General features: G+C 48.0%; 1 protein-coding gene across 3 annotated transcripts in view; it reads left to right on the top strand.

Moving 5' to 3' along the window:
• Positions 1-6,119: 6,119 nt before the first annotated feature.
• The window catches only part of UVRAG (UV radiation resistance associated), a 90,287-nt gene continuing 69,024 nt past the window's right edge, over positions 6,120-27,382 (top strand). Inside the window, exons 1-6 of one of the 3 annotated variants that reach the window (XM_030475704.1) lie at positions 6,159-6,358; positions 8,554-8,627; positions 21,288-21,405; positions 22,870-22,904; positions 25,370-25,531; positions 26,979-27,053. In XM_030475704.1, coding sequence (XP_030331564.1) covers positions 25,403-25,531; positions 26,979-27,053 — 204 coding nt within the window. In that variant the 5' untranslated portion in view covers positions 6,159-6,358; positions 8,554-8,627; positions 21,288-21,405; positions 22,870-22,904; positions 25,370-25,402. Of the gene's footprint in view, positions 6,359-7,832; positions 8,628-21,287; positions 21,406-22,869; positions 22,905-25,369; positions 25,532-26,978; positions 27,054-27,382 lie in introns of those variants that run through there. The other 2 variants (XM_030475703.1, XM_030475702.1) reach the window with 2 other exon arrangements.

The raw sequence follows: 27,382 nt of genomic DNA, 5'->3' as shown, positions 1-27,382 counted from the left end.
GCCCCTGTGTCCAACCTGGCCTTGAACACTGCCAGGGATGGGGCAGCCACAGCTTCTCTGGGAAAAGTCTGTGCCAGCGCCTCAGCACCCTCACAGGGAAGAGCTTCTGCCTCGGAGCTCATCTCAATCTCCCCTCTGGCAGGTTCAAGCCATTCCCCTTGGCCTGTCCCTACAGGCCCTTGTCCAAAGCCCCTCTCCAGGTTTCCTGGAGCCCCTTTAGGCACTGGAGCTGCTCTAAGGTGTCCCCTTCAGGAGCCTTCTCTTCTCCAGGCTGCCCCAGCCCAGCTCTCTCAGCCTGGCTCCAGAGCAGAGCTGCTCCAGCCCTCGCAGCAGCTCCGGGGCCTCCTCTGGCCTCGCTCCAGCAGCTCCATGTCCCTCTTGTCCTGTTGCCCCAGAGCTGGATCAGGGCTGCAGGGGGGGTCTCCCCAGAGCGCAGCAGAGGGGCAGGATCCCCTCCCTGAGCTGCTGCTCACGCTCTGGGGGTGCAGCCCAGCACACGGGGGGGTTCTGGGCTCAAGCACACACTGAAACCGGGTCATGGGGAGCTTCTCCTCACCCAACACCCCAAGTCCTTCTCCTCAGGCTTCTCCATCCAGTCTCCCCCAGCCTGTGTTTGTGCTGGGATTGCCCTGACCTAGGGCCAGGATCTTGCCCTTGGCCTTGTTGAGCTCCATGAGGTTCACATGGTCCCACCTCTCCAGCCTGTCCAGGTCCCTCTGGATTCCATCCCTTCCCTCCTCTGTGCTGACCACAGCACATAGCTTGGGCAGTTGGACCAGTCACAGATGTGGGAGCGTTCTCTGCATCCCTGCGCTTGCTGCAGCCACAGGAATTTCATCTCTTGTGATAATCAGCCTCAGGAACATCCGCAGGGATATAATGAAGGTCATGCTGTGATCTTCAAAATGATGCAGACAGATAACACCAGCCTTTTGATGTGGTGAGAAGATTTAAATGACACTTTCCTAAGGCCTCAGTAAATTACAGTGTCCTACATAATGCCACGTCTACAGCTGAGGTCGGCAGCACTGCTCAAGTGACTGTTCAGAAACCAGGATAGAAGAAGCTGGTCCATGTCTGCACCTTGAAAATACTCTGGTTAAACTATTCCACCAACCCTTATTCATGATTTAAGCATTCTGAGCCCAAAGGGATGAGCATTTTGTTCAAATTCAGGCACAGTCTGGGTTATTAAATGATGCTCATGGTGTTGGTGACTGTGTTGAACTGTGCAAGGCCGTGACAATCAAATGTAAACCTGAAGCCTTATCCTTAGAAACTCCTCATTTTCTAATGCCACTGCAAACTGCTCCTTGTCACATTAGGATAGCAAATAAAATGTAGACCAAGAGGCCAAAAACTTATCTAGCATGAGTTGGAAATCCATAGGGATTTCTATGGAGCTCTATCAGTTCCACTGCTACAAAATCATTAATAAATCAACATGGGATTTGTGGTCATATATCAATTTTCCTCTGGGGGGGATTTTGCTTTTTAGTCCCTGAATTATGGGTTAGTCTTCATTAAGCAGCAAATTAAATGCAATCTCCATATACATGGCCTGCGAGCTGCTATGGTGAGGAACTCATGTGACTGCCAACATCAGTATTTAAGATAGTCATCTGCTGCTGTGGAAATGGAAGAAAAATAGGGAATTCCTACCATGGTAATGTCATACAGACCTTAAATTCGCCTAATCACTATGTTAATATCCTGGGTTTGGCTGGGATAGAGTTGGTTTTCTCCCTAGTAGCTGGTACAGTGCTGTGGTTTGGATTTAGGATGAGAATAATGCTGACAACACACTACTTTTAGAATGGGAAGGTGTTGGAGCAGGGGCAAGTTAGTCAGGGGAAAGTCATGTAACATCCAAGAATTGATTTGGTTTTAACTCCTTTGATATTTTGGGAAAAAAATCAGCGGTATCTTCACTATGTTTCCATAAACTGTTTTCAGTAATTTGTCTCAGGGAAAACTGTGCTTATAATTATGATCCTCTTGGATTTTATATGTAATTCAAAGCTAGAAATAGGTTTGCTCACTGCAGGAAGCATATCTAAAGAGCTTCAAAGTTGGAAAGCATTCCCAAATCTCTTGATTGTAGAATCATGGAATCCCAGACTGGTTTGGGTTGAAGGGACCTTAAAGCTCATCCTGTTCCAACCCCCTGCCACAGGCAGGGACACCTTCCACTAGAGCAGGTTGCTCCAAGCCCCTGTGTCCAACCTGGCCTTGAACACTGCCAGGGATGGGGCAGCCACAGCTTCTCTGGGAAAAGTCTGTGCCAGCGCCTCAGCACCTTCGAACATTCAATGGTCAACTCATTAATAATAATAAAAATACTAAAAAAAGGAGGAGGAATAATGAAAACTGGAGCGGAAAGTCAAGTTTTCTGGAGTTTGTTGGCCATCCTTGTGTAAGTCATCGTCTTCCATCCTCCTCCTTCCCCTGCAGCCACTCACCATGGTCTGCCTTTCTCCAAAGCACTTCCCAGGGGCTGAAGCAGAGCTACCAAACTTCTCCCCTTGGTAATTCCTTGGTTTAACACACAGTGACACATCAGTGTGGACTTCGTTCACCAAATTATGTGATTCTACACGTTGGAGCTCAATAAATTCAATACCTTGAGCTTAAATTTTGGGCATTGTGGAGTTGTGGTTAAATTCAGCTTATTTTTCTGGCAGATCTTCTGGGAACCAGCACATCTCCATTTTTCCTTCTGATGAACACTCTACTATTGCAGTGTTTTCAATAGCAGAGTGTGCTATTACCAAGCATCCAGACTCCTGAGCCACCTTGTGGAGATCACGAGGTTCAAACGTAGTAATTTTGGACCTGTTGTAGCAGTTTGATTCACCTCCTGGTTACTGGTTCATTACAATACACGTGCTCCTTCCTTTTGAACTTTCCATCTTCAACTTGGAGGATTGAAACTTGCTTTTTAAGGTGAAACCTGGAGGATTTTTTTTTTCCACCAAGGTGTGAAAATGCATTTGGAATGACAAAAAATGATCTTAACATCAAGATTGTGGCCTGCAAGAAACTTGGAGAAGGGCTTTGAAGAAGGGATGTAGGGACAGGCCAAGGGGAATGGCTTGAACCTGCCAGAGGGGAGACTGAGATGAGCTCTGAGGCAGAAGCTCTTCCCTGTGAGGGTGCTGAGGCGCTGGCACAGACTTTTCCCAGAGAAGCTGTGGCTGCCCCATCCCTGGCAGTGTTCAAGGCCAGGTTGGACACAGGGGCTTGGAGCAACCTGCTCTAGTGGAAGGTGTCCCTGCCCGTGGCAGGGGGTTGGAACTGGATGAGCTTTAAGCTCCCTTCAACCCAAACTACTCTGTGGAGCTATGAATACCCAAGACCAAAATGCATGCTGAAGACAATGCTGGTACAACACACATCAACATAGCATGAATATTACAGACCATGAGCGCTGCAGGTGAAGGAAAGCTTCCAGTGGGGATGGTCTCCATGATGCTGGAGCTACATGGCATTGAGGATGAGAAGAAAGGAGGAGAGGAGGAGCAGAAGAGGACAGTGCTCTCCAGCACTGCACGCCACACTCAGCCCTTCCAGATCCACCCATCCCAGTGGGAACAGGCATTTCCAGTGCCGCGGCACGCGCTGGGGACAGGCATTCCCAGTGCCGGGGCGGTGGGACGGGTGTTCCCGGTGGTGCAGGGCTGGGTGTCTCAGCGCTGCAGTGTGATGGGGACCAGTGTCTCCAGCGTGGCCACCTACACTGGGCAAGCACTGCAGGGCGTCGTGGTGATTGGTGGCACCGGCAGCGCACGGGGACAGGACTGGCGCTCCCAGTGCAGCATGGTATGTGGGGATGGTCCTTCTGCACAGGGTGCATGGTGCCTGCGTGGGCTGGGATGGAGGTGGGTGATGGAGGGGTGGCTGTGTCGGACCTTGGTGTGTGTTGGCATTGGGGTTGGCCTGATGTGGGGTGTGGGATGGGTTGGTATGGTGTAGAACGGGGTGGTGTGATGTGAAATGGGTTGGTGAGTTGTGGGATGGGTTAGTGTGATGTGGGATGGGTTAGTGTGGTGTAGGATGGGTTGACATGGTGTGGGGTGGGTTGGCATGATGTGGGATGGGTTGGCATGATGTTGAGTGGGTTGGCATGGTGTGGGGTGGGTTGGCATGGTGTGGGGTGGGTTGGCATGGTGTGGGATGGGTTGGCATGGTGTGGGATGGATGGTTTGGCATGGGGTGGGGTGGGTTGGTGTGATGTGGGATGGGTTGGCATGGTGTGAGGTGGGTTGGCATGGTGTGGAGTGGGTTGGCATGGTGTGGGATGGGTTGTCATGGTGTGGGGTGGGTTGGCATGGTGTGGGATGGGTTGGTGTGATGTTGGGTTGATTGGCATGGTGTAGGAAAGGTTGGGTTGTTATGGTGCAGGTCGGTCTTTTGTGGGGGTGGCTGGTGTGATGTGGGGCAGGTTGGCTGGTCTTGGCAGTCCTGGGGTAATGGTTGGACTTGATGCTCTTAAGGGTCTTTGCGAACTTGGTTGACTGTATGATTCTCTGTGGGGCAGATTGGTCTGCTGTGGTGCATGTTGATATGATATGGGGCATATGGATATGATGTGGGGTAGGTTGGAATGATATAGAATCATGGAATCAACCAGTTTGGAGAAGACCTTTAAGCTCATCCAGTCCAACCGTTCCCCAGCACTGCCAAGGCCACCACTAACCCATGGCACTGAGGCCTCGGCTACACGGGGTGTGAACACTTGCAGGGCCGGTGACCCCAGCCCTGCCCTGGGCAGCCTGTTCCAATGCCTGAGCACCCTTTGGGGAAGGAATTGTTCCTCAGCTCCATCTAAACCTGCCCTGGGGCAGCTTGAGGCCGTTCCCTCTTGTCCCATCCCTTGTTCCTTGGGAGCAGAGACCAGCCCCCTCCTGGCTCCATCCTCCTGTCAGGCAGTTGCAGAGAGCGAGAAGGTCCCCCCTGAGCCTTCTCTTCTCCAGACTAAACCCCCCAGGTCCCTCAGCCGTTCCTCATCACACTTGTGCTCCAGGCCCTGCACCAGCTCCGGTGCCCTTCTCTGGCCCCGCTCCAGCACCTCAATGTCTCTCTTGCAGTGAGGGGCCCAGAACTGACACAGGATTCGAGGTGCAGCCTCACCAGTGCCCAGCACAGGGGGGCAGTCCCTGCCCTGGCCCTGCTGCCACACTGGTGCTGAGCCAGGCCAGGATGCTGGTGGCTTCTTGGCTGCCTGGGCACAAGCTGCTCATGTTCAGCTCCATCAGTCAGCACCTCCGGGTCCTTTTCCATGAGCAGTTTCCAGCCACAATTCCCCAAGCCTGGAGCATTGCAGGGGGTTGTTGTGGCCCAAGTACAAGACCCAGCAATAAGCCTTGTTGAACCTCAACATATGGGGGAGGTTGGCATGATGTGGGGCAGATCAGTCTTCTGTGGGGCAAATCAGTCTTCTGTGGGGCAGACTGGTGCTATGTGGGGCAGGTTGACCTCTTGTGGGGCAGGCTGAAATGATGTGGGGCAGGTTGGTGTGATATGGGGCAAACAGACATGACATGGGGCACGTTGTCGTGATATGGGGCGGACTGGTTTCCTATGGGGCCGGCTATCGCAACATGAGGGTCCTCCCGCCTCTCATCAGGGCCCAGGCCGCTCCCCGTTGCCATGGCGATGGGCCCCTCCCTCTCCCCGTTGCCATGCCGATGGGCCCCGCCCTCTCCCCGTTGCCATGCCGATGGGCCCCTCCCGCTCCCTGTTGCTATGGCGATGGGCCCCGCCCGCTCCTCGTTGCCATAGCAACAGCCCCCCCCCGCGCACCCACCCAGCAAAATATTTTCGTCCCACCACGTGATGCAAACAGCTCCCCCACACGTGACGGAGGCCGAGCGGTGTCAATCAAACTCTCTGTCCTCCAATCACCAGCCGCGCCTTCACGCTATCCTCCAATCACCAGCCGCGCCTTCAGGCGCCGTCCCGCCTTCCGGAAGTCGCCTGTCCAATCGGCGCCGGCTCCTTTCCCAACGGTTTGACAGAGGCCGCTGTGATTGACGTTCCTTTTAGCCAATAGCATCCCGACGACGCACTCCAGCTCCCGCCTCCGTGGGGCGCTGGCCAATGAGCGAGCGGGCCGCCCCCTCCGGGCCGCCCCTCAGCACTGCGGTAATATGGCTCCGTAGCGAGCGGCCCGGGCCGGTGGTGCCGCCGCCATTAACCCCTGCGCGCCCGGCGGGGAGCAGCGGCCCGCGGGGCCCATGCGCAGCCGCTGCCCGGCCGTTGCCGTGCCGTGAGGATGAACTCGGCCGCCGGCCCCGCCGCTTTACCGCCGGGCTCCGCCACCCGGGCCCTGCATGTGGAGCTGCCCTCGCAGCAGGTACGGCGGGGCCTCGGCGCGGCCCTCAGCGCGGGGACGGGCCCTGAGGTGAAGGGGAGGGGGTGATCCCTGTGGAGAAGGGGGTGCTCTGTGGGGTGTGGGGTGCTCCCTGGGGTATTGGGGGCCCTGAGGTGTATGAGGGGTGCCCCTTCAGGTGTGGGGTGCCCTGAGGTGAAGGGGGTGCTCGTTGAGGTGAGTGTATGGGGTCTCTCTGAGGTATAGGGTGCCCTGAGGTGAAGGGGAGATGCTCCCTGAGGCATAGGGTGCTGTGAGGTGTAGGAGAGGGTATTTCTGAGGTATGGGGTACCCTGAGGTGTAGGAAGGGGTATCTCTGAGGTGTATGGGGTGCTCTGAAGTGAGGAGGGGGTATCTCAGATATGGGGTGCTCTGAGGTGAAAGGGGGATGCTCTCTTAAGTGTGGGGTGTAGGGGGGTGCTTCCTCAGGTGTGGGGTGCTCTGAGGTGAAGGGGGGGTATCTCAGGTGTGGGGTGTTCTGGGGTGAAGGGGGGGTATCTCAGATATGGGGTACCCTGAGGTGTAGAAGGGGGTATCTCTGAGGTGTATGGGGTGCTCTGAGGTGTAGGAGGGGGTATCTCTCAGGTATATGGGGTACCCTGCGGTGTAGGAGGGGGTATTTCTGAGGTATGGGCTGCCCTGAGGTGAAAGGGGGATGCCCTCTTAAGTGTAGGGTGTAGGGGGGTGCTTCTTCAGGCATGGGGTGCCCTGAGGTGAAGGGGGGCTGTCTCTTTGAGGTATGGGGTGCCCTGAGGTATAGTGGGGTCTCTCTGAGTTGTGGGGTACCTTGAGGTTGAAGGGGGGCTTCTCCCTGGAGTATGGGGTGCCCTGAGGTGTAGGGGGGGATGCGCTGAAGTGAAAAGGGGATGCTCTCTGGAGTGTGGAGTGCCTTGAGGTGAAAGGGGGGTGCTCCCTGAGATATGGGGTGCCCTGAGGTGTGTGTTGGGTGCCCTTAAGTAAAGGGGGTCGAAGCTGCTTCTTGAGTTGAAGGGGGGCTTCTCCCTGAGGTGCGGGGTGCCCTGAGGTGTAGGGGAGGTGCTCCCTAAGCTCTGGGGTACCCAGAGATGTGGAGTGCTCCCTGAACTGAAGGGGGAGAGGTACCCCCTGAGGTGTGAGGGGGGTTACTCTGTGCTGATGGAAGGAGGGTCCCTGAGGCAAGAGGTTTTGAGCACCCTTCTCTTGGGCTGAGAAGGGTGATGGGGGAGCTCTCCTTTGCATGGGGCAGGGTCTGTGCCCCTCTCTTGCCTGTACTGAGAGTCCAGGGGGGTCCCCTCTCCTGCCAGAGGCTGCTCTGTGCCCATGGAGGTGCTGGGTGCAGCTAAAGCTGGGAGCTGCAGCACAGATAACACCCAGATAACCCACATTTAAGCTGATGAGGTGGGAGCAGCGGGGCTGCCCTCTCCTCTCCTGCACTGGCTCTTAACCAGGTAGGGGGTAAGCATGGATACAACGTGTAGTGCATAGTGAAGAGTGATGGAAGGTTCCCTCCCCATCACATCCTTCCTTCAGCTAACTCTGTTTTTCCTGTTTGCTGAGAGTTGGCTTTTGGTTCACTGGGCAGGGGGCCCACGTTTTAATTTTGGAGAGCATTAGGAGCAAGGTTAAGTGAGGAAGTCAAGGCTCTGCGTGAGGGTTTAGCAATCTCTATCAGCCGAAGTCTGTGCCCTTTCCCCTCTTGCATGCAGTGACTTTTATTGCATGGGAGCTTAAGTGGTCGTGGGGGAGAGGGGGGTAATTATTTAGCAAAGGCATCTTTTTCTTTAGAAATGGTGTAAGATGTGACTCTGCTTGAAGTTGTGGTTCATTGCCTCCGGGCAGTCGATGTTATTAAGGAGCAGACACTCTGAGTTACTTGAGCTGTGTGTTACAAGGTGTGAAAACGAAGCATTACTAGAGGAAAAATCAATAGATACCAACTTGAAATGAAGATACAACTGCTCCATGGCTAAACATGATTTACCAGGCGTCCAAAAAGAGGGAGTGGAGATGGGTCTTGGCCACTGGAGCTATGCAAGTATTGACCCTAATTTGAGAGCAAGTATTTAAACTGTGGCCTGTTCCATGTTAATGCACACAAACACCACTACTGCTTTGGACGGACTTTACAGGGAGCAGTGGCTCATTCAGGAGATGCAGTATGGCCTTTTCCTTGCTGAATTCTTGCTTTTACTCTTTCCCAGGCTTGTGCAAGAACCAAGTGAATGCCGCAGGGAGAGAAGCCTCAGTTATTAGTTATGGGGCTTCATCTGTGAAAGTAAGACCAAAACACAGCCTTTTGATTTCCTTTTCTAGGAGCAGAAACTTTTGTAGGAGCAGAAACTGAATCAGCAATTAGAGGATATTCCAGCCTCATAAATGGTTAGTTTAAGCTGTATAGAATGCTTCTGTGTGTGCTGCAGAGATGTTCATTGCAGCAAGTGGAAGGCTGTGACAGTCTGAGGTATTGTTTTGCTGTTTCCTCTGCACATACAAGGACCCCACGTGCTGAGGTGTCTGTGTCAGTGCTTGCAATCGAATCAAGCAGCTCCAAAGCTCCAGTTGAATATGCTGATAACAAACCATCCTCTTTCACTGTATTATTGCTGAGTTGCAAGTTACCTTGAAGAGGGGAATCACCCTGGAAGTATTTCACTGCAGAATGGTGGAAAAGAATGGGAAAGTCATTCCAATCTGTTGTTCCACTTCGATAATGCAAAGATCAGGCTGATCTGAGTGTGGTGCTATGCAACACAAGGGGATTGTTTGCCACCTGCCAGCACAGAAATCAGCTCAGTGCTTTGGTTCAGTAAGCAGGTTTCTCTAGAACACCCAGTGCTGCGTTTTTGGACTATAAGGATGACAGTAAAGATGGTCTGAGTCACGGCTATAAACCTTTCTGAAGACCAAGTTCTCAATGTGGACTTAGGGTGAGGGCTTTTAATGACTGAAGGGACTTGTTAAAGACTGGAGATTTGAAGGTGTAATTTGGGTTTAGTCTGGATTTAATTGTGCCAGTGAAGTTCACATTGATTAGAAAGCAAAGCTTAGGAGTGAGAAGTCATGTCCAAACCCTTTTGCTTGTGTCTGACTAACCTATTCTTTAACCTCTTCCTTGGTGACTGGATGACCTGGCCTAAGAATACCTTTTGCTATTGTCTCCTACATGTAAAGTGGGAGAAATAGAGGCTATGGCTGTAAATAAATAGATCTAGCTAAGCAGAGAATTCCAATTTGTATCCCTAATTGTGCCAGGATGTGGTTTTTCTTTGCTGGAAGAGTGAGTCTAACAGAACTGAAATAATTACACTTAAAAGGAGAGATGGATTCTTTAGCATTATCTGTCCTTAGTTGCTCCATGCAAGAAGACCAGGAGTGTCATGATAACTTAGGGATTTCTAACTGCTCAAACTTTTCAGGCCTGTCACCATCAGCAGTTCAAAGCAATGGGGGTTGAGGGAGTCAAAACTTTCATGCTCTTCCATTCTAGATGGAAGGAGTAGGACAAAAAACATAGTCTTAACATCGAGAGGCAGTCATGCTGCAGTCAGATGATCTCTTAAATGTTACTGTGCCAACTGCTGACCAAAACAGATGTCATGTGTGGTTGTCTAGAGGCTGGAAAGCACATCTTCATGGACCTTAGAATACTGCCCAAGCACTTCAGACTGGGAATTGATAAGCTTTTACTAGTAATTCCAACACTGAAGCTCTTAATGAATTGAGAGACAGTGTTTGAAGACCCTCAAGCTCGAACATGTAACTGTTGTACAAAGAGCTGCACTGGTGCACAGTTTTCAGTGAGTGATTAGGGAGCAGTGGGGATGAAAAAGAACCATCAGGTTGAGGAAGGGGATTCTGTCCCTCTGCTGTGCTCTGTGGAGACCCCCCTGCAGTCCTGATCCGGCTTTGGGGCAACAGCACAAGAGGGACGTGGAGCTGCTGGAGCGAGGCCAGAGGAGGCCCCGGAGCTGCTGCGAGGGCTGGAGCAGCTCTGCTCTGGAGCCAGGCTGAGAGAGCTGGGCTGGGGCAGCCTGGAGAAGAGAAGGCTCCTGAAGGGGAGCCCTTAGAGCAGCTCCAGTGCCTAAAGGGGCTGCAGGAAACCTGGAGAGGGGCTTTGGACAAGGGCCTGGAGGGACAGGCCAAGGGGAATGGCTTGAACCTGCCAGAGGGGAGACTGAGATGAGCTCTGAGGCAGAAGCTCTTCCCTGTGAGGGTGCTGAGGCGCTGGCACAGACTTTTCCCAGAGAAGCTGTGGCTGCCCCATCCCTGGCAGTGTTCAAGGCCAGGTTGGACACAGGGGCTTGGAGCAACCTGCTCTAGTGGAAGGTGTCCCTGCCCGTGGCAGGGGTTGGAACTGGATGAGCTTTAAGGTCCTTTCCAACCCAAACCATTCTATGATTCTGTAACTATAGAAGTGAAGCTTCTGTGCATTCTGTAAAATATCTTTTACGGTAATCCATTCCATTGAGCTACATTTAAAGAAATCATATCTACTGAACATTTAACAATCTTTGAGCTCTTGGGATTTTAGTAATACCATGAGCTTAACATCCACCCTTCAGAAACTGACATTGCTGCCCTCTTTGATCCCAGGATGCAAAGGAATGCTCGCGAGTCAAGTGAACTTTAAAGCAAAAGATGTTTTTCCTTTTGAAAGTCCTTCCGGAAAGAGCTTCCCAAGGAGAATATGAAGTAGTGCTTCTGAATTGCAGTACTTCTGGATTTCAACAATAAAGAAACCCATGTTTTCAGCAGTTGGAAGTGGTAATCCAGTACCTTGGGTAAGGTTTTGGATACTTGAGGTGATCCAAGTGACTAGAGGTAAAGCAACAGTAGAAGAATATGGGTGAATTAGAGCAAGGCTAAGATTTCATAGTTATTTGCTCTAAGGATGCAAACCACTCACAGCAGAGGGGGTAACATGGCAGAAATGGGTGATTTTAAGTGCTCTGGCAAATGGGTTTGAGAGGTTTTATGTGGGAGAAGTGAAGACATCTACCATCCAGGTTCCAGGCTGCATCTGAACTAGTTTTTCAACTAAATCAGTGTGAAAAGAGCATCTTTTTGTCTGAAATAATTCTATATAACTATTGTTATACATTCCACTGAGTAATATGAAAACCAAGACTGACTTTTAAATATTTTACTTCCCCTTTCCTACTAAATCTGCTGGGGGAAATCAGAACAGTGGCTGGAAAGTGTCGTAGTTGAATATCGCTTTCACTTCTCGTTGACATGCACTGTCTTTAACCACGGAGTTGGAGGGAAGTGCTGCTCCAGTAAAACACCACAACGTGAGTGTTGACCTTCTATGTTGTATCCATATCCAGCTGCATTAATGTCTAGAGTTAGCGACAGTTAAAGTTGTTGAAGTTAGTGTAAAATAGTAATTGTAGCACAAAAGGTTGGCAGTTCATCTGGGGCTTGGTTTTTGCTATCTGCACTATATATATTTTTCCAAGTAATGCAGTTTCACAGGCTGAATGATCTGTTGATACTTGGGGCATGCATACAGTTCTGTTGTCCGCAACATCTGAAGGACATGGAGCTGCTGGAGCAAGTCCAGAGGAGGCCACGAGGATGATCAGGGGCTGGAGCAGCTCCCGTATGGAGACAGGCTGAGAACATTGGGGCTGTTCAGTCTGGAGAAGAGAAGCTGCGTGGAGACCTCAGAGCAGCTTCCAGTGTCTGAAGGGGGCTCCAAGGATGCTGGAGAGGGACCTTCATCAGGGACTGTAGTGATAGGACAAGGGGTGATGGGTTCAAACTGAAACAGGGGAAGTTCAGGTTAGATCTGAGGCAGAAGCTCTTCCCTGTGAGGGTGCTGAGGCGCTGGCACAGGGTGCCCAGAGAAGTGGTAAATGCTCCATCCCTGGCAGTGTTCGAGGCCAGGTTGGATACAGGGGCTTGGAGCAACCTGCTCTAGTGGAAGGTGTCCCTGCCCGTGGCAGGGGGTTGGAACTGGATGATCTTAAGGTCCTTTCCAACCCACACCAGTCTGTGATTAAGTCAGACCCTGTTCAGTCAGAAAGCTGCAGTAAATCGGCTTTGATTCAGGAGATTTGTGGGGGGTTAGGGAATATTCTTAACTGAAGGAAGGGTTGGTAGCTGGGAACTAAAGACCATTCCTTATGATGAGAGGGTTTCCTGTTTGCCCTTGATTTGTCATCCAGTAACAAGCTAAACATTAATACTCTTCAAGATACTAACCAGCAAACAGTTTGCTTGTGCAACATGGTGCATCCTAAAAATCAAGTTGTTCTTTAAGGTCAGAAGTGCCTTTGCTTTGGTTTTGTTGATGCTTTATTCCATACGACCCTGTTTACTTTTTGGGTCCTTCCCTCTGAGCAGTATCTTGTTTTCCATTGGTATGGAATTCCCAGTTCATTCCCGCAGCTGGTACGGGCTAATGCTTTCTCACCCAAGGTGATGTTAAGAGGCTTCTTAACATGTGGAGAGGCTTCTAGAGCATGTTATTAATGAGGCGGAACTTACACCCTGATGTTCTTTTGTCTACCCCATGGTGTAGTTCAAAAGTTGTGTCAAAGAAGCAATTACAGTTCTAGTCTTTCATCTTGGAAGTAAGTAATATTTATTTAGACAAACTCCAAGGAAAACCTCATTTAAGGGAAGATGGTATTTCTAAAAGCTCTTGGTTTAGGATGGAAAGACTGTGTATCTTGTTCCCTGTTATTTGTCTCTTATCTAAACACCCCGCAAGAGGAGCTTTGGCTGTCAAAACAGTCAGTTCAGATTTTCTTAACCCCAGTTTAGAGCAATTTCTTTTAGGGTGTGCTGACAGTTTTTATTCTTCAAGGTTGTGGTGGTTGCCAGCTCTTGGTGTGTCCCTCTTGGTGTTGTAGTGACCATAACCAAACACAGCTGTCGAAACAATACACACGACTTCATTTGCCTTGGTCCCTGCGTGGGCTTATGGCTTGGCTTTTAAACCCTTCCTGCTAATGTTACATTGAAGCACATTCTGTGTTGTGAGTCTTTCAAAAGCTATCCTGTTTGTATCCTGTCTTCTCTACCTGTTCCACCTCATATTTTCAGTAACAGGCTCTTTCTGCAGCATTGACCACACATTTTGGATGTGGAAAGCAGCATGAGGATGCAGAAAATACGAGTGTGAACACTGTGGGCTTGCACTGAAGATCACTTTTGGTCTTGTTTCCTTGGTTCTGAGCTCTAAAAAAGCAGTGTAGATGTGCTACATGTGATTATGGTGTACAGAGAAAAGGTTTCTTGTCCCTGCTGAACAGATACCAGCTGTTAACCACTACTTCAGAGCAATGATGTAGAGTTCTGAGTTACTCCCTGGTGTAAATGCAGTTACTTAGTGAGGAAAGAGTCTAGTGGGCTCCTAGTAAGAGGTGTGAGGGAAGATAGACTAAAGGATGTAGCTACTTTTAAGAGTAATATATATATACACGTTTCCATCTTAATTTTTTCATTTATATAATTACTAATCTTAATTATTTTCTGATGCTGCTGGTTTAAGGAGCAGGTTGTGCCATAGACTGACATGTTTTTAGCTGTAACATCAACTTCACCCATTGCATTCTTCAGTTCTGGGTTGAGCTCATGAAGGGCTGCTTTGCATTCAAGTAGCTGGAGAATAATTATACTTCTGCAGGTGCCATGTCAAGTATAGAAACGTTCCTTAGTCTTCCTCTTTCACTTTCTCTCTATATGAATTAGGGAAGACTCGATGCTTTTCAGACAACAGCTTCCATTTGCTGACTGTCCTTGTCGAAACACTCAGTGCAGTAAGATGTGTAAGAAAGCAGGAGAATTGTGGTGGAACATGGATGTCTGGAGCACAAGTGTGATGAGGAACGGCTGAGGGACCTGGGGGGTTTAGTCTGGAGAAGAGAAGGCTCAGGGGGGACCTTCTCACTCTCTGCAACTGCCTGACAGGAGGATGGAGCCAGGAGGGGGCTGGTCTCTGCTCCCAAGGAACAAGGGATGGGACAAGAGGAAACGGCCTCAAGCTGCCCCAGGGCAGGTTTAGATGGAGCTGAGAAACAATTCCTTCCCCAGAGGGTGCTCAGGCATTGGAACAGGCTGCCCAGGGCAGTGCTGGGGTCACCATCCTTGGTGAAAGCTTCCACACAGCTTCTCTTCTCCAGGCTGAACAGCCCCAGTTTTCTCAGCCTGTCTTCATACGGGAGGTGCTCCAGGCCCCTTAGGAAGACATAGTCTTCATCTTTAGACACCACCTCTGCTTTTCAGAATGCTGCCTTCCTGACTGTTTCAAGGGAGACTATTCCATAAATTCTTTTCAGGTCAGGATCAGCTCTGACCTCTTCACAAGCTGGTGCATATTCTGGTTTTACCTGGCTTTCACATGAGTTTTCCAGCCTGCTTCTTTATAACCCACAATAGCTCGGGAAGAATTTAAGCAAAATCCTTCCAACTATTTCAGCATTAAAGCAGGGTGCAAAGATTAGTTACCAACAGAGACGTTACTACAGCAAACCTGCTTGTTTCTAACTTAACAGAACTGAGCCTGCAAGGTCAGCTCTTGGGGTCTCTATATACTCATCATAAGTCACAGAGAAACACAGGGTTCTGCATGGGGCTCTTCGTTGGGGACTAGAGTGATAGGACAAGGGGTGATGGGTTCAAACTTAAACAGGGGAAGTTCAGGTTGGATATAAGGAAGAAGTTCTTTACAGTGAGGGTGCTGAGGTGCTGGAATGGGTTGCCCAAGGAAGTTGTGAATTCCCCATCCCTGGCAGTGTTCAAGGCCAGGTTGGACAGAGCCTTGGGTGACATGGTCTAGTGTGAGGTGTCTCTGCCCATGGCAGGGAGTTGGAACTGGATGATCTTAAGGTCCTTTCCAACCCAAACCATTCTATGATTCTGTGTCAGGCTGAGGGGTTGTGGGTTTTTCTCTGTTCTTGAAAAGAATAAAAGCTGTAGCTCAAAACCCAAAAACTCCGTCAAAATGTGAAATGTATTAGGCCAACGTGAGCATTTTGTAAAAGCAAGGAGGAATAAGGACGAGGAGGGATGGTTTTAACCTGCCAGAGGGGAGATTGAGATGAGCTCTGAGGCAGAAGCTCTTCCCTGTGAGGGTGCTGAGGCGCTGGCACAGACTTTTCCCAGAGAAGCTGTGGCTGCCCCATCCCTGGCAGTGTTCAAGGCCAGGTTGGACACAGGGGCTTGGAGCAACCTGCTCTAGTGGAAGGTGTCCCTGCCCGTGGCAGGGGTTGGGACTGGCTGAGCTTTAAGGTCCCTTCCAGCCCAACCCAGTCTGGGATTCTATGATCTTCATAACCTGAGCTTCACGATTCCTGGGATCTGAGCTGCTTGGTAACTGTAGTAGATCAGCAGGGAAAATGGTGCTTAACTGAGTTCTCATCCTGTTGGGTTTTCTTACATTATGATTTCTTTCCCAGGGTCATCAGATTCTTGTAAGAGAATAACAAAGTGGTTAAGATGGAAGAGGAGTCAGAACTTCTCTGCACTTGATTTTGCTGCCCATTAGATGACCTTGAAGAAATCATTATGAAATTCCATGAATACTTTAGGCTATTGGAGGTAGTCACTGTTCTCTTGTGGTTTCATGAACAGGCTAAAACAACATTGTGTGGGAGCAAGTGTCTGATGCAGAAGGTGGTGGTTTAGGCAGAGGTAGTGAAAGATGATGCTATCTTCCTGTTGAGGGAACTAAAGCGTGAAGGGACCAGGCAACTTTAGTCTACTTAAAGGTCTTCTGAGGTTTAGAGTTCTGGGATCATTGAATGAAAAAGGAAAGTTTTAACAAGGTTGTTGACCAAAATACTTTATTTTGTAGCAGTCTGACTTGTGTATGGCCTGTGGTAAATCTGGAGACATTCCCAGGAAGACATTGAATGGGAACAGTAGGTGCATCAAACAAGAGATAATAGTTCTTCAGAGTGATGTAGCGACAGGACAAGGAGTGATGGGTTTAAACTGAAACAGGGGAAGTTGAGGTTAGATATAAGGGAGAAGTTCTTTACTGTGAGGGTGCTGAGGCACTGGAATGGGTTGCCCAAGGAAGCTGTGGCTGCCCCATCCCTGGCAGTGTTCAAGGCCAGGTTGGACAGAGCCTTGTGTGACATGGTCTAGTGTGAGGCATCCCTGCCCATGGCAGGGGATTGGAACTGGGTGATCTTAAGGTCCTTTCCAACCCAAACCATTCTATGATTCTATGAAAACCAAGTGCTTTTCTTGAGTAAGAGACCCCTGACTTCTGGAAGAAGCTCAGCACATATTTCCCATTCCCTGTTGCTCCAGGCCCTTGTCCAAAGCCCCTCTCCAGCTTTCCTGGAGCCCCTTTAGGCACTGGAGCTGCTCTGAGGTGTCCCCTTCAGGAGCCTTCTCTTCTCCAGGCTGCCCCAGCCCAGCTCTCTCAGCCTGGCTCCAGAGCAGAGCTGCTCCAGCCCGTCCTGTTTGCCTTTGGCTGCTGCTCTGTCCCCTTTTGCATCAGCACAGCTCCTACAGCCACATTGTGAACCACATTGAGGAACTGATCTGGTGCAACCAACCCAGCAGAAGAGCAGTGGTGAGATTCCATCCTGCTCAGCTCCCCAGCATGTTTCACGGAGCAGCTGCACAAGTGCTCCTTTATGGTGGTACAAACAGCTTACACCTATTTGCAGTGGTGCAAGTAGGCAGTGGGGGTTGTCAGCAGGGAATTTTGACTGCTGCTGCTGAGAGCTGAACTACAACGCGCTGGGGATTTTGTTTGGTGTATTCCAACATCTTGAGCAAAAGTGATATGAAACACACTTAATAGAGGTTTGAAAATACCCTTAAAATAATCCTTACTTTGTCCCAGAGTAGCTGCAAGGCCCTAATGAAGGATTTTAGAGCCTAGTTGAATTGTTTTTTGGGTATGTCTTTAGCTGATGGTGTCCTGTCTAAAGCTGATTATCTTTGGTCAGGAGAGGTTAATGACAGAGGTTAACTCTGAATGCGGCCTCTGTAGGGTTCTGAGGACGTGTGAATAGTGCAATATAATATCAGGACAGTGCAGGGAGGTTTATTTTCAGGATCCACATCCCTCTGTTGTCATGACCTCATATTAAAGAAGGTGACCAAGAGAATTGTCCATTAACTGGAAACTTGTTCCCTATCAGCTGGGCTAAATGGACAAGAAGGGAGAAGGAAAGAGGTGACTAAGTTGGAGGTTTAAATAGACATTCATTACCTGTTGCATGCTGAGTCCTGAAGTGTGCTGTGGTCTCATAGCCCTGGATTTAACATCCCTCTTCCAGCTGCTTTGGGAGAAGTGAGACTTCTGAATTCAGGAGCAATTCCAGACTTTGAAGGCTGCAAAGAAGGTGCAAACCATGGAGTCAAGGACTCAGCTCTTATCTAGAGCTGCAGATGTCGGTTGTGACACTCTAAAGCTTTTCCAGACCTCATTGCATGTACTGAAAGACAAGAAATGTTTGGCTTTTCTTGAAGGCTACTTCATCGTTACACACTACTTAAACCAGGCACACAACTGGTTTGCAATCCTCAGACCTGGAGAAAGTTGCCCTCTTTGTTAGATGGTGTGTGGGCTACTCTTAGCTTTTAAAGGATTTAATATATATAGATATACAGAAATTAATTAAAGGAGAGAAATGGCACATAAAACACTTGAATCATTTGTTTTATAGGGAGTTCAATGTATGTTCAAAGCCATTTCTTAAGCAGTGTTTAAGTTCCTTATAAAAACGGCCAGTGAAACTGCACAGTTTTCAAGTTAGATTTGAACTAATGTCCAAGGTCCACATAGCTTTGTGTTTTTAAGTGAAGCTTAATCTTTCTGGTGATAGTCTTGATACCAATTTCTAACAAAATAACACCATATAGTTGAGCAATGAAGCAGCTTAGAAGTTTGTGGCTGGTTTTGTGTGGGTTGGTTTGTTTTTTCGAATCCCAGACTGGTTTGGGTTGGAAAGGACCTTAAAGTTCATCCAGTCCCAACCCCTGCCACGGGCAGGGACACCTTCCACTAGAGCAGGTTGCTCCAAGCCCCTGTGTCCAACCTGGCCTTGAACACTGCCAGGGATGGGGCAGCCACAGCTTCTCTGGGAAAAGTCTGTGCCAGCGCCTCAGCACCCTCACAGGGAAGAGCTTCTGCCTCAGAGCTCATCTCAATCTCCCCTCTGGCAGGTTAAAGCCATTCCCCTTGGCCTGTCCCTCCAGGCCCTTGTCCAAAGCCCCTCTCCAGGTTTCCTGGAGCCCCTTTAGGCACTGGAGCTGCTCTAAGGTCTCCCCTTCAGGAGCCTTCTCTTCTCCAGGCTGCCCCAGCCCAGCTCTCTCAGCCTGGCTCCAGAGCAGAGCTGCTCCAGCCCTCGCAGCAGCTCCGGGGCCTCCTCTGGCCTCGCTCCAGCAGCTCCACGTCCCTCTTGTGCTGCTGCCCCAGAGCTGGATCAGGGCTGCAGGGGGGGTCTCCCCAGAGCGCAGCAGAGGGGCAGGATCCCCTCCCTGAGCTGCTGCTCACGCTCTGGGGGTGCAGCCCAGCACACGGGGGGGTTCTGGGCTCAAGCACACACTGAAGCCGGGTCATGGGGAGCTTCTCCTCACCCAACACCCCAAGTCCTTCTCCTCAGGCTGCTCCATCCAGTCTCCCCCAGCCTGTGTTTGTGCTGGGATTGCCCCGCCCCAGGGGCAGGACCTTGCCCTTGGCCTTGTTGAGCTCCATGAGGTTCTATGGTCCCACCTCTCCAGCCTGTCCAGGTCCCTCTGGATCCCATCCCTTCCCTCCAGCATGTTCTTTTGTGTTGTATGTGTATACTGGAGGTATGTGGGCATCCCATTTCAGCTCTGTTTTTAGTGTAACTCACACTTTGCCGGAATGAATCCATTGGTGGTTTTGAATCTGTCACATGAACAGAAATGTGATATTCCTCTTAGAGATTTCCAGGAAGGAAAATGAAGAGATCACTGAAGTGGTACCAAGTGATATAAAGTGTCATACTGTTATTCTAACACAGATGATGGCCTTCCAACTCTTACTAAAAGGCTTTTAGTACAAGCTGCAAACAGAAAAATTGCCTTTTGGTTTCAAAAGCATTTAAAATCCTCTTTTGGCCAGTGTGTTTCTTTTAAGGTGGATCCAGACTTAGAAGCTTTTTGGGAAGCACCAGTATCCTGTAAAATGAACCTTGTGGTCAAAGGATGCACTACACCAGTTGTTTGAGGCTTGTAGGTGGTTTGTGGTGATCCAGAAAGGATTTGCAGCCACTTGTCAACATCCCTGTGGTAGATGGGTGAGAGTAGGTTGAGAGATTGATGGGGAGAACGTGATACTGAGGGATTTGGGGAGAACTTTGTGTGTTTGAAACGGTGGTTTGCTGAGTGCTGGGTTCATCACAGTCTGTTTTAAGCCTGCATGGGTTTGCAGAGTTAAAATAAGAAGCACAGCTAAGAAATGAGTTAAGAATGACGGGAGAGTCTTTGTTAACTTCTTAAATTTAATAGTAACTTCCTAATGTTCAATATTTGTCAAAATAAGGGTATTGTCTGCTTTGAAGCTGAGGATTTTAGCCACATTTGGAGGGAGAAAGGGGGATGGAGAGAGATTGCCTCCATCTCAGGGTTTTCATTCAAGATACAGTATTGTAGCAAACTAACATAAAGTGGAGTTGGCTGAAATCACTTAAACTAAAGATTTTAGTGGCATATTCAAGTGTCTTCAAGAGAAAAGGACTCAGTTATCTGAGCAGATGGGTGCTGACAGACATCACAACTTCCACTGTGCCCTTCATATTCCGTGAAAATCTGGATACGTCTTTCTGATATGATTCTATGATATGTTTTATTTAAGGTTGTGGCAGCAGTTTCCAGGATTACCGTGAATTCAGGAAGCTTTATCCAGCTCTGGGTTAGGTGATGGTTAATGTTGGAGCTCTTCTCTAGTGTTTGTTGGACATAGCTTTGCCTCGGAAGTGTGTCCGAGGTGATGATGCAGAATACCTGGGTGGTGCTGCTGCTGTTTGATGCTCAGTGTGTCACATATTCACTTGAAGAGCTGGATTAGTTGGGGTGATGCAGACGTAGAATCAGAGTAGTTTGGTTGGAAGGGACCTTAAAGCTCATCCAGTTCCAGCCCCCTGCCACGGGCAGGGACACCTTCCACTAGAGCAGGTTGCTCCAAGCCCCTGTGTCCAACCTGGCCTTGAACACTGCCAGGGATGGGGCAGCCACAGCTTCTCTGGGAAAAGTCTGTGCCAGCGCCTCAGCACCCTCACAGGGAAGAGCTTCTTCCTTAGATCCAACCTGAACTTCCCCTGTTTCAGTTTGAACCCATCACCCCTTGTCCTATCACTCCAGTCCCTGATGAAGGTCCCTCCTCAACATCCTTGTAGCCCCCTTCAGACACTGGAAGCTGCTCTGAGGTCTCCACGCAGCTTCTCTTCTCCAGGCTCAACAACCCCAATGTTCTCAGCCTGTCTCCATACGGGAGCTGCTCCAGCCCCTGATCATCCTCGTGGCCTCCTCTGGACTTGCTCCAGCAGCTCCGTGTCCTTCTGACGTTGGGAACACCAGAACTGCACCCAGTGCTGCAAGTGGGCTCTCATGAGAGCAGAATAGCTTTGCCTTGGAAGTGTTTCCAATGTGATAATGCAGAATACCTGGGTGGTGCTGCTGCTGTTGGGTGCTCAGTGTGTCACACATTCACTTGAAACTGCTGAATTAGTTGGGGTGATTTAGACATGTAGAACAGAAAGTAGGTACAGGATACAAGTGCGAGTAGATCAGTGTTGCTTAATCTGAGCTTGTAGATGCTGGTTGCTGTTTGCCCAGACACTTTCATAGGATCATAGAATGGTTTGGGTTGGAAAGGACCTTAAAATCATCCAGTTCCAACCCCCTGCCATGGGCAGGGACACCTTCCACTACTCCAAGCCCCATCCAAGGTTCTTAATCTGTTTTGTTTTGATGTTTTCCTCATTTTCAGCGCCGGCTTCGCCACCTTCGCAATATCGCTGCCCGGAACATCATCAACAAGAATGGATATCGCCTCTTGGATACGTACTTCACTCTTCACTTGTGTGATAACACCAAGATATACAAAGGTAAACCACGTTTGCTATCAACATTTTCACTACTTATTCCTTGGATTCATATGGCACAAATTCTCTGCCCCTTTATTGCCTTGACAACTCGCTGCCGTATTCACATCGCTTATACTAACAGTGGAGAAGAGCTCTTTAGTTTCCTGAGCTTCCTAAAAGCTTTCGGTTAGCAGCCGAGGAAGCAAAACAGATGACAGATTTAGTAGAGCCTTAAATCAGCTTATTTTTGTTCTTTGCTCTTTTCCCCTCACTGATAATTTAGGAAACTTGGGAACTTCCAAGAGCACAGAACAGTTAAAGCCTTTGGAGCCTTAGTTGCTTTGTGGGGGGAAGAGTGTCCTGCTCTTTGCCTACCAGTTATGTTACAGAGCAGAAACCAGCACTTATATTATCAAAGTTTTCCAAAAATAGAGTTGTCAGCCAATGACATGAAGCATGGAGACATCTGTTCTGCTTTTGATAGCTGTGTTTGAGTGTTGGATCTCATTTCCCTTTAATGCTTTGCTTTCCGCTACGGTTCTTCACTGTGGAGAGATGTTATTAAAACTATATTTTTAAACTCCTTTTTGATATGCTCAACAGTTGGAGGTGAATTTTGGTTTTCTCCTTCTCTTTATTTTCAGCTAGTTTAGTTGATCCTTGCTTTTCTCCAAGGTTTTATAAGGATAAGAATATGTAACTTGAGGTTGCTACCTGAACTACTTTGAGGTTGGTTTAACCTCTCTCTAACTGATCACTACTTCTATAGTCTCTCATGTAAGGGACTGTTCTGCACTCCATCAAAACTTTAGTCCATTGGAGTCCAAGGATAAGGAATACCATACAAAATCTATCTTCCAGCCCCCAGAGCTGCCTACCTGAAGCCTTCAAGCTCCTATTTGGACTGGAAAAGCCAAGGTCCATGTATCAGCAGTTGCTTATTTCCATTTAATACAGGCTTCTTGGCACCTCTGGGAGGTAATTTGGCTCTTCACTCTCTTAAGCATCTGGAACAGGTCATAGAATCATAGGATAGCTGGGGTTGGAAAGGACCTCAAGGTCACCCTTGCTCTTCAGGAAAGCAGTGCAATGAGTGCTGCACTCCTCCAGGAAGATGTGGTGTGACAAGGAAGTCCCTTTGCCAATGTCATCCGGATATTGCAAAGTACTGGGGCACCCCAGAAACCAAAACCTCAGTAAGTTATCTTGTATTTAAAGGTGAAATCTTTATATCCAACGATTATCTTGAGTATAAAGGTGAAATGCTAAATGCTGACTTCTAATAGTGAAGTGTGAATGAGTACTTCTAGTCAAAAGCATGGCTGCATTCCCAAGTCTTTCTCATGAACCTGTTCCTGACACACCAGACCCCACTAGCACTTGTCATTCCTGAGTGTTATTTGTTTTAGCCTTTTCTGTTTCAAATGCTAAGATTTGTATCTGTGTTTAATCTAAAGGTGTGTTTTTCACTCATTTTTTCTTTAGAGTTTTATAAGAGTGAGGTGATCAAGAATTCTCTGGTGAGTTATTTTAATATCAAACCCCTTCCTTTTAAAAACTCTGTATTTACTGCAGTAGATTGATTTCTCTGCTGAACACCAGCGCTGTTACATGTGTATTTCCACTCTTCAGTGCTGGTTGGAGCATCACATTCTCCTCTTTAGGTTATTCTCACAGGGGTTGGGATAGTGAGTTACTGACTAGTAGGAATGTGTGTTGGTTTGAAGTCTTTTTGGCCCTCCTGCTCCTTGGAGGGCTGAACACTCCAAGGGCAGGATGTTTTCATGTGAAAACTTCAAATTAAGCTTTAAAACACACATTCATTTTCAATATGAAGAACACCACACAGGCAAAGTACCATTAGCTGCATTTTTACTGGTTTAAGTCATTTCAGTATCTGAGATTTGTATGTGCCATAACTGAGGTTTGTTTGCAGCTCATCTCTTTATTTGCTGTTCTTGGTGTTAACAACAGAAATGGCTGCTTTGATTTAAATGTCTATTCAAGGAGCAATTGTATGTTACTTTGGGGGTACAGATTCAGTAGCTCTTATTGTACAGTTGGTGTAAAAGCTTACAACACCCTGCTTACAACACCCCAAACAAAGGGACAGTCAAACAGTGTTGCACTGACTTCTTTGAACATCTCTGTATAGGTGAATGGTAAGGAACGTGTACCTGCAGATATACACATGTATATTCTTTGAAGAGCCAATAGCTTTAAGAAAGTGAAGTTGAAAACATCTTAGACTTTCTACATTTCCCATTTCAGGTCAGGGAAGGGCCCAGAACTGATCAGATTCTTACAGCTGATGAGGAGTAGGTGTCTTTCTAGGTGTAGGATGTTGTAGATACTGGGTAAGGGAGTTTGAAAGCTGCTAAAGAGCCTTTTTAATGCCTGTATGAACAAGATAGAACAGCACCATTTATAGCCCATGAGCTGTAAATGCTTTGAAAACCTGAATGGAGGAGAAGCTGTCTACAGAGAATCAGAGAATCACAGAATGGTTTGGGTTGGAAAGGACCTTAAAGCTCATCCAGTTCCAACCCCTGCCACGGGCAGGGACACCTTCCACTAGAGCAGATTGCTCCAAGGCCCTGTGTCCAACCTGGCCTTGAACACTGCCAGGGATGGGGCAGCCACAGCTTCTCTGGGCACCCTGTGCCAGCGCCTCAGCACCCTCCCAGGGAAGAGCTTCTGCCTTAGATCCAACCTGAACTTCCCCTGTTTCAGTTTGAACCCATCACCCCTTGTCCTATCCCTCCAGTCCCTGATGAAGAGCCCCTCCCCAGCATCCTTGTAGCCCCCTTCAGATACTGGAAGGTCCAAATTATAAATTCCATGAGACTTTAGGATTCTGAGCTCTGCCTGTTCTACATCAGGACAAGGAATGACAAAAAGGGAATCAAACCAAAGGCAATGTGAGATGGAATGTCACAAATCTAAATCAAAGACATCTTGAGCAAATTCCATTCATATTGTCTATGGGTATTTTAATGACCTGTACTACTAAATATCCCTTCTCCTTAGGAAAACTCCATGAATGCATTCCTTCTGCAGTGCTTCATGGGTGGCTTTGCTCTTCCCTTCTTTTCAGAGGCATCTTATTCTATATTTAACACCAGTTCAGAGATGCTTGGCCTGTTCCAAGCTGCTCAAGCACTGGAAGGAAAGGCTTGTTCTTTCATGATGGGTTCCTAATCTTGTTTTGGAGGAGTTACCATTTCTGTGTGCAGTGGAGGAGGGAGATGTATCTAAAAAGCACTTTCCCATTTGTGCATTAGGACACCAGTATTTGTCTCTTGGCACTTGTAGTGTTGGATTCACTTGGGTTGGTTGCAGCTTGGGCCAGTTACAACCGTTCCATAAATCTTTAATTCTGTATTAGCAGAGATGAGTAGAAGTCCTTGGAATGCCTCACGTTTGCAAATGTGAGTTCTAGGGGAATAGATGTTAGCAGTTCAGCCTGCTGGCTTTATAAAGCAAGTCTGATCTCTTGGGGTGAAGAGGAGCTCTTAGAGACAACATTTGAGGGTTGCCATCAGCATCAGGCAAAGAGGAGAATGAGAACAAACACGTCAATAATGCAAACTGAATCACTGGGGAAGAGATCAGCTCTTTAAACTTAACTTTTGCAATGTGAACTATACTCAGAAGCTCAGTTATAACTTGGAATGTCACTTCCAGTTGTGAAGTTCCTGGTTTGCTTAAGCTGAATGAGTAAATTCTTTAACATTTGGTAATGGAAGGAAGCAGAGACCACTCTGAGTTTCTAAAGCACTTTACAGCATGAATCTTTTAACTGAGAGATTCTCTCTAGAAAGAGGGTAAAGAAGCAACAGAGCCTTTTGGCTTCAGCTCTGTGTAAACCTTGAAATGGCTGGTGTTTGTTATTTTTAATATATATATATTTAATGTTTGACATGGACTTTGTTACATTCTGTATTGTTCAGTTTGACTTGTTTTTATCCCTCTTCACCCACAGAATCCGACATGGAGGAGTCTGGACTTTGGGATAATGCCTGATCGTCTCGATACCTCTGTCTCTTGCTTTGTTGTGAGGATCTGGGGTGGCAAGAAGGAGCACTTCCAGCTTTTGATTGAATGGAAGGTCAATCTGGATGGGTTGAAGTACTTGGGCCAACAGGTAGTGTGAAAACAGTTTATTATTAACTTTTTGCTGAAGGAAACAGAGTATCTGGATGAACAAATATATAGAGTAGTAAGAAAGGAAATGAATGCATTGGATGGGCTTAGTTTAAAGTTTCATTGGAGACATTCATGCTAGCTTACCTCTGAGCTTTAAATCTTGACTATTTTAAGGTACCACTGTTGACTGAGCCTCTCAAATGATCCTGCTTTAAATTGCAGTGCCTCACTTCAAGGAAATAGTGATATGATTGTACATATACTTCATAGAATCCCAGACTGGTTTGGGTTGAAGGGACCTTAAAGCTCCTCCAGTTCCAAGCCCCTGCCACGGGCAGGGACACCTTCCACTAGAGCAGGTTGCTCCAAGCCCCTGTGTCCAACCTGGCCTTGAACACTGCCAGGGATGGGGCAGCCACAGCTTCTCTGGGAAAAGTCTGTGCCAGCGCCTCAGCACCCTCCCAGGGAAGAGCTTCTGCCTCAGAGCTCGTCTCAGTCTCTCCTCTGGCAGGTTAAAGCCATTCCCCTTGGCCTGTCCCTACTTGCTCTTATTAAAATGTTTATGTATATGACAGTTTTAATCCATTCACATAGTAATGACAAACCATCAAAGTTCTTCAGTCCAAGGAGCTTACTCTGAGATCTGTTTTATTTGGGGATTTGTCTCTTACTAGTAGCCTTTTGAAAGAGTTGGAAGTTGAGGTGTGTTCTGAATTGTGGAGCCTATAGTAAAAGTGGCTCAAAAAGAAATCCATATCACATAAATAATGAAAACACTAAATAAACGTGGTGCCTTTTGAATCAAATAGGTGGTTCTGATTCCAGTGGGTGCTTCTTGATTAATTGAGAAGCTCTTCCCTGTGAGGGTGCTGAGGCGCTGGCACAGGGTGCCCAGAGAAGCTGTGGCTGCCCCATCCCTGGCAGTGTTCAAGGCCAGGTTGGACACAGGGGCTTGGAGCAACCTGCTCTAGTGGAAGGTGTCCCTGCCTGTGGCAGGGGTTGGAGCTGGATGAGCTTTAAGGTCTCGTCAACCCAAAGCATCCTGTGATTCTATGATTTCATCTACTATGACCACAGAACCCTCATTTTTAGTATCATTATGTCCTATTATGTGCAAGCTAATTATTCTGAAGACTTACTTCTTTGATTAGTTTCCTGGTCTCCTTATTTTTGCCAGCTGGAAACGCAGCAATAGGAAGGATGCTCTGGCCAGTGTTTCTGATTTCGAGGTAGAATGGTTGAATATACTCAGTAACTGTTGTTAAAGCTATGAAACAAATGCATTTTCTATGGATAAATTCCATTTTCACTTAGTTTTCCTGTGCTTCTAGAATTACAGGTGCTGAAAAACTGCTTTTGACCCTCAGAGCATTTCATGCTTGTGTGCTCTATGTGCTGTGTAAAGCCATAGTAAGCTGACTGAAACGATCTTCCTTCTCTTACAGATACATGCAAGAAACCCCAATGAGATTATTTTTGGTCTCAACGATGGTTATTACGGAGCTTCGTTTGAGCAGAAGGTAAGGGCATCTTGTACTTGTGGCATGTTGCTGCTGCTGACAAGCTGAAATTCAACTTGGAAACTGACATTTTCACACTTAAATACACAAAAATGCTTTGTTTTGAGAAGAAATCCTATTTTTGACATAACAGATAAGAACTGTTGCTTTGCCTCTGTGCTGTGGATGTCTGAGCTGTTTAGGAAGGCGGAGACTAGTGTTTTAAGTCCAAAACCCCCTGGTTACTAGAAATAAGACTGTATTCTTTGCATTTAAACATAGAACATTCTGAAATGGTGTGGTTTTTAAGACTCATTTTCGTGGCAAGCATAAAAGCACATGAAGTTTTG

Source organism: Strigops habroptila, chromosome 2 (assembly GCF_004027225.2).
Source record: "Strigops habroptila isolate Jane chromosome 2, bStrHab1.2.pri, whole genome shotgun sequence".
NCBI classification, from domain to species: domain Eukaryota; kingdom Metazoa; phylum Chordata; class Aves; order Psittaciformes; family Psittacidae; genus Strigops; species Strigops habroptila.
The sequence above is the reverse complement of the archived record's forward strand: the minus strand, read 5'-3'. Positions and strand labels throughout refer to the sequence as shown.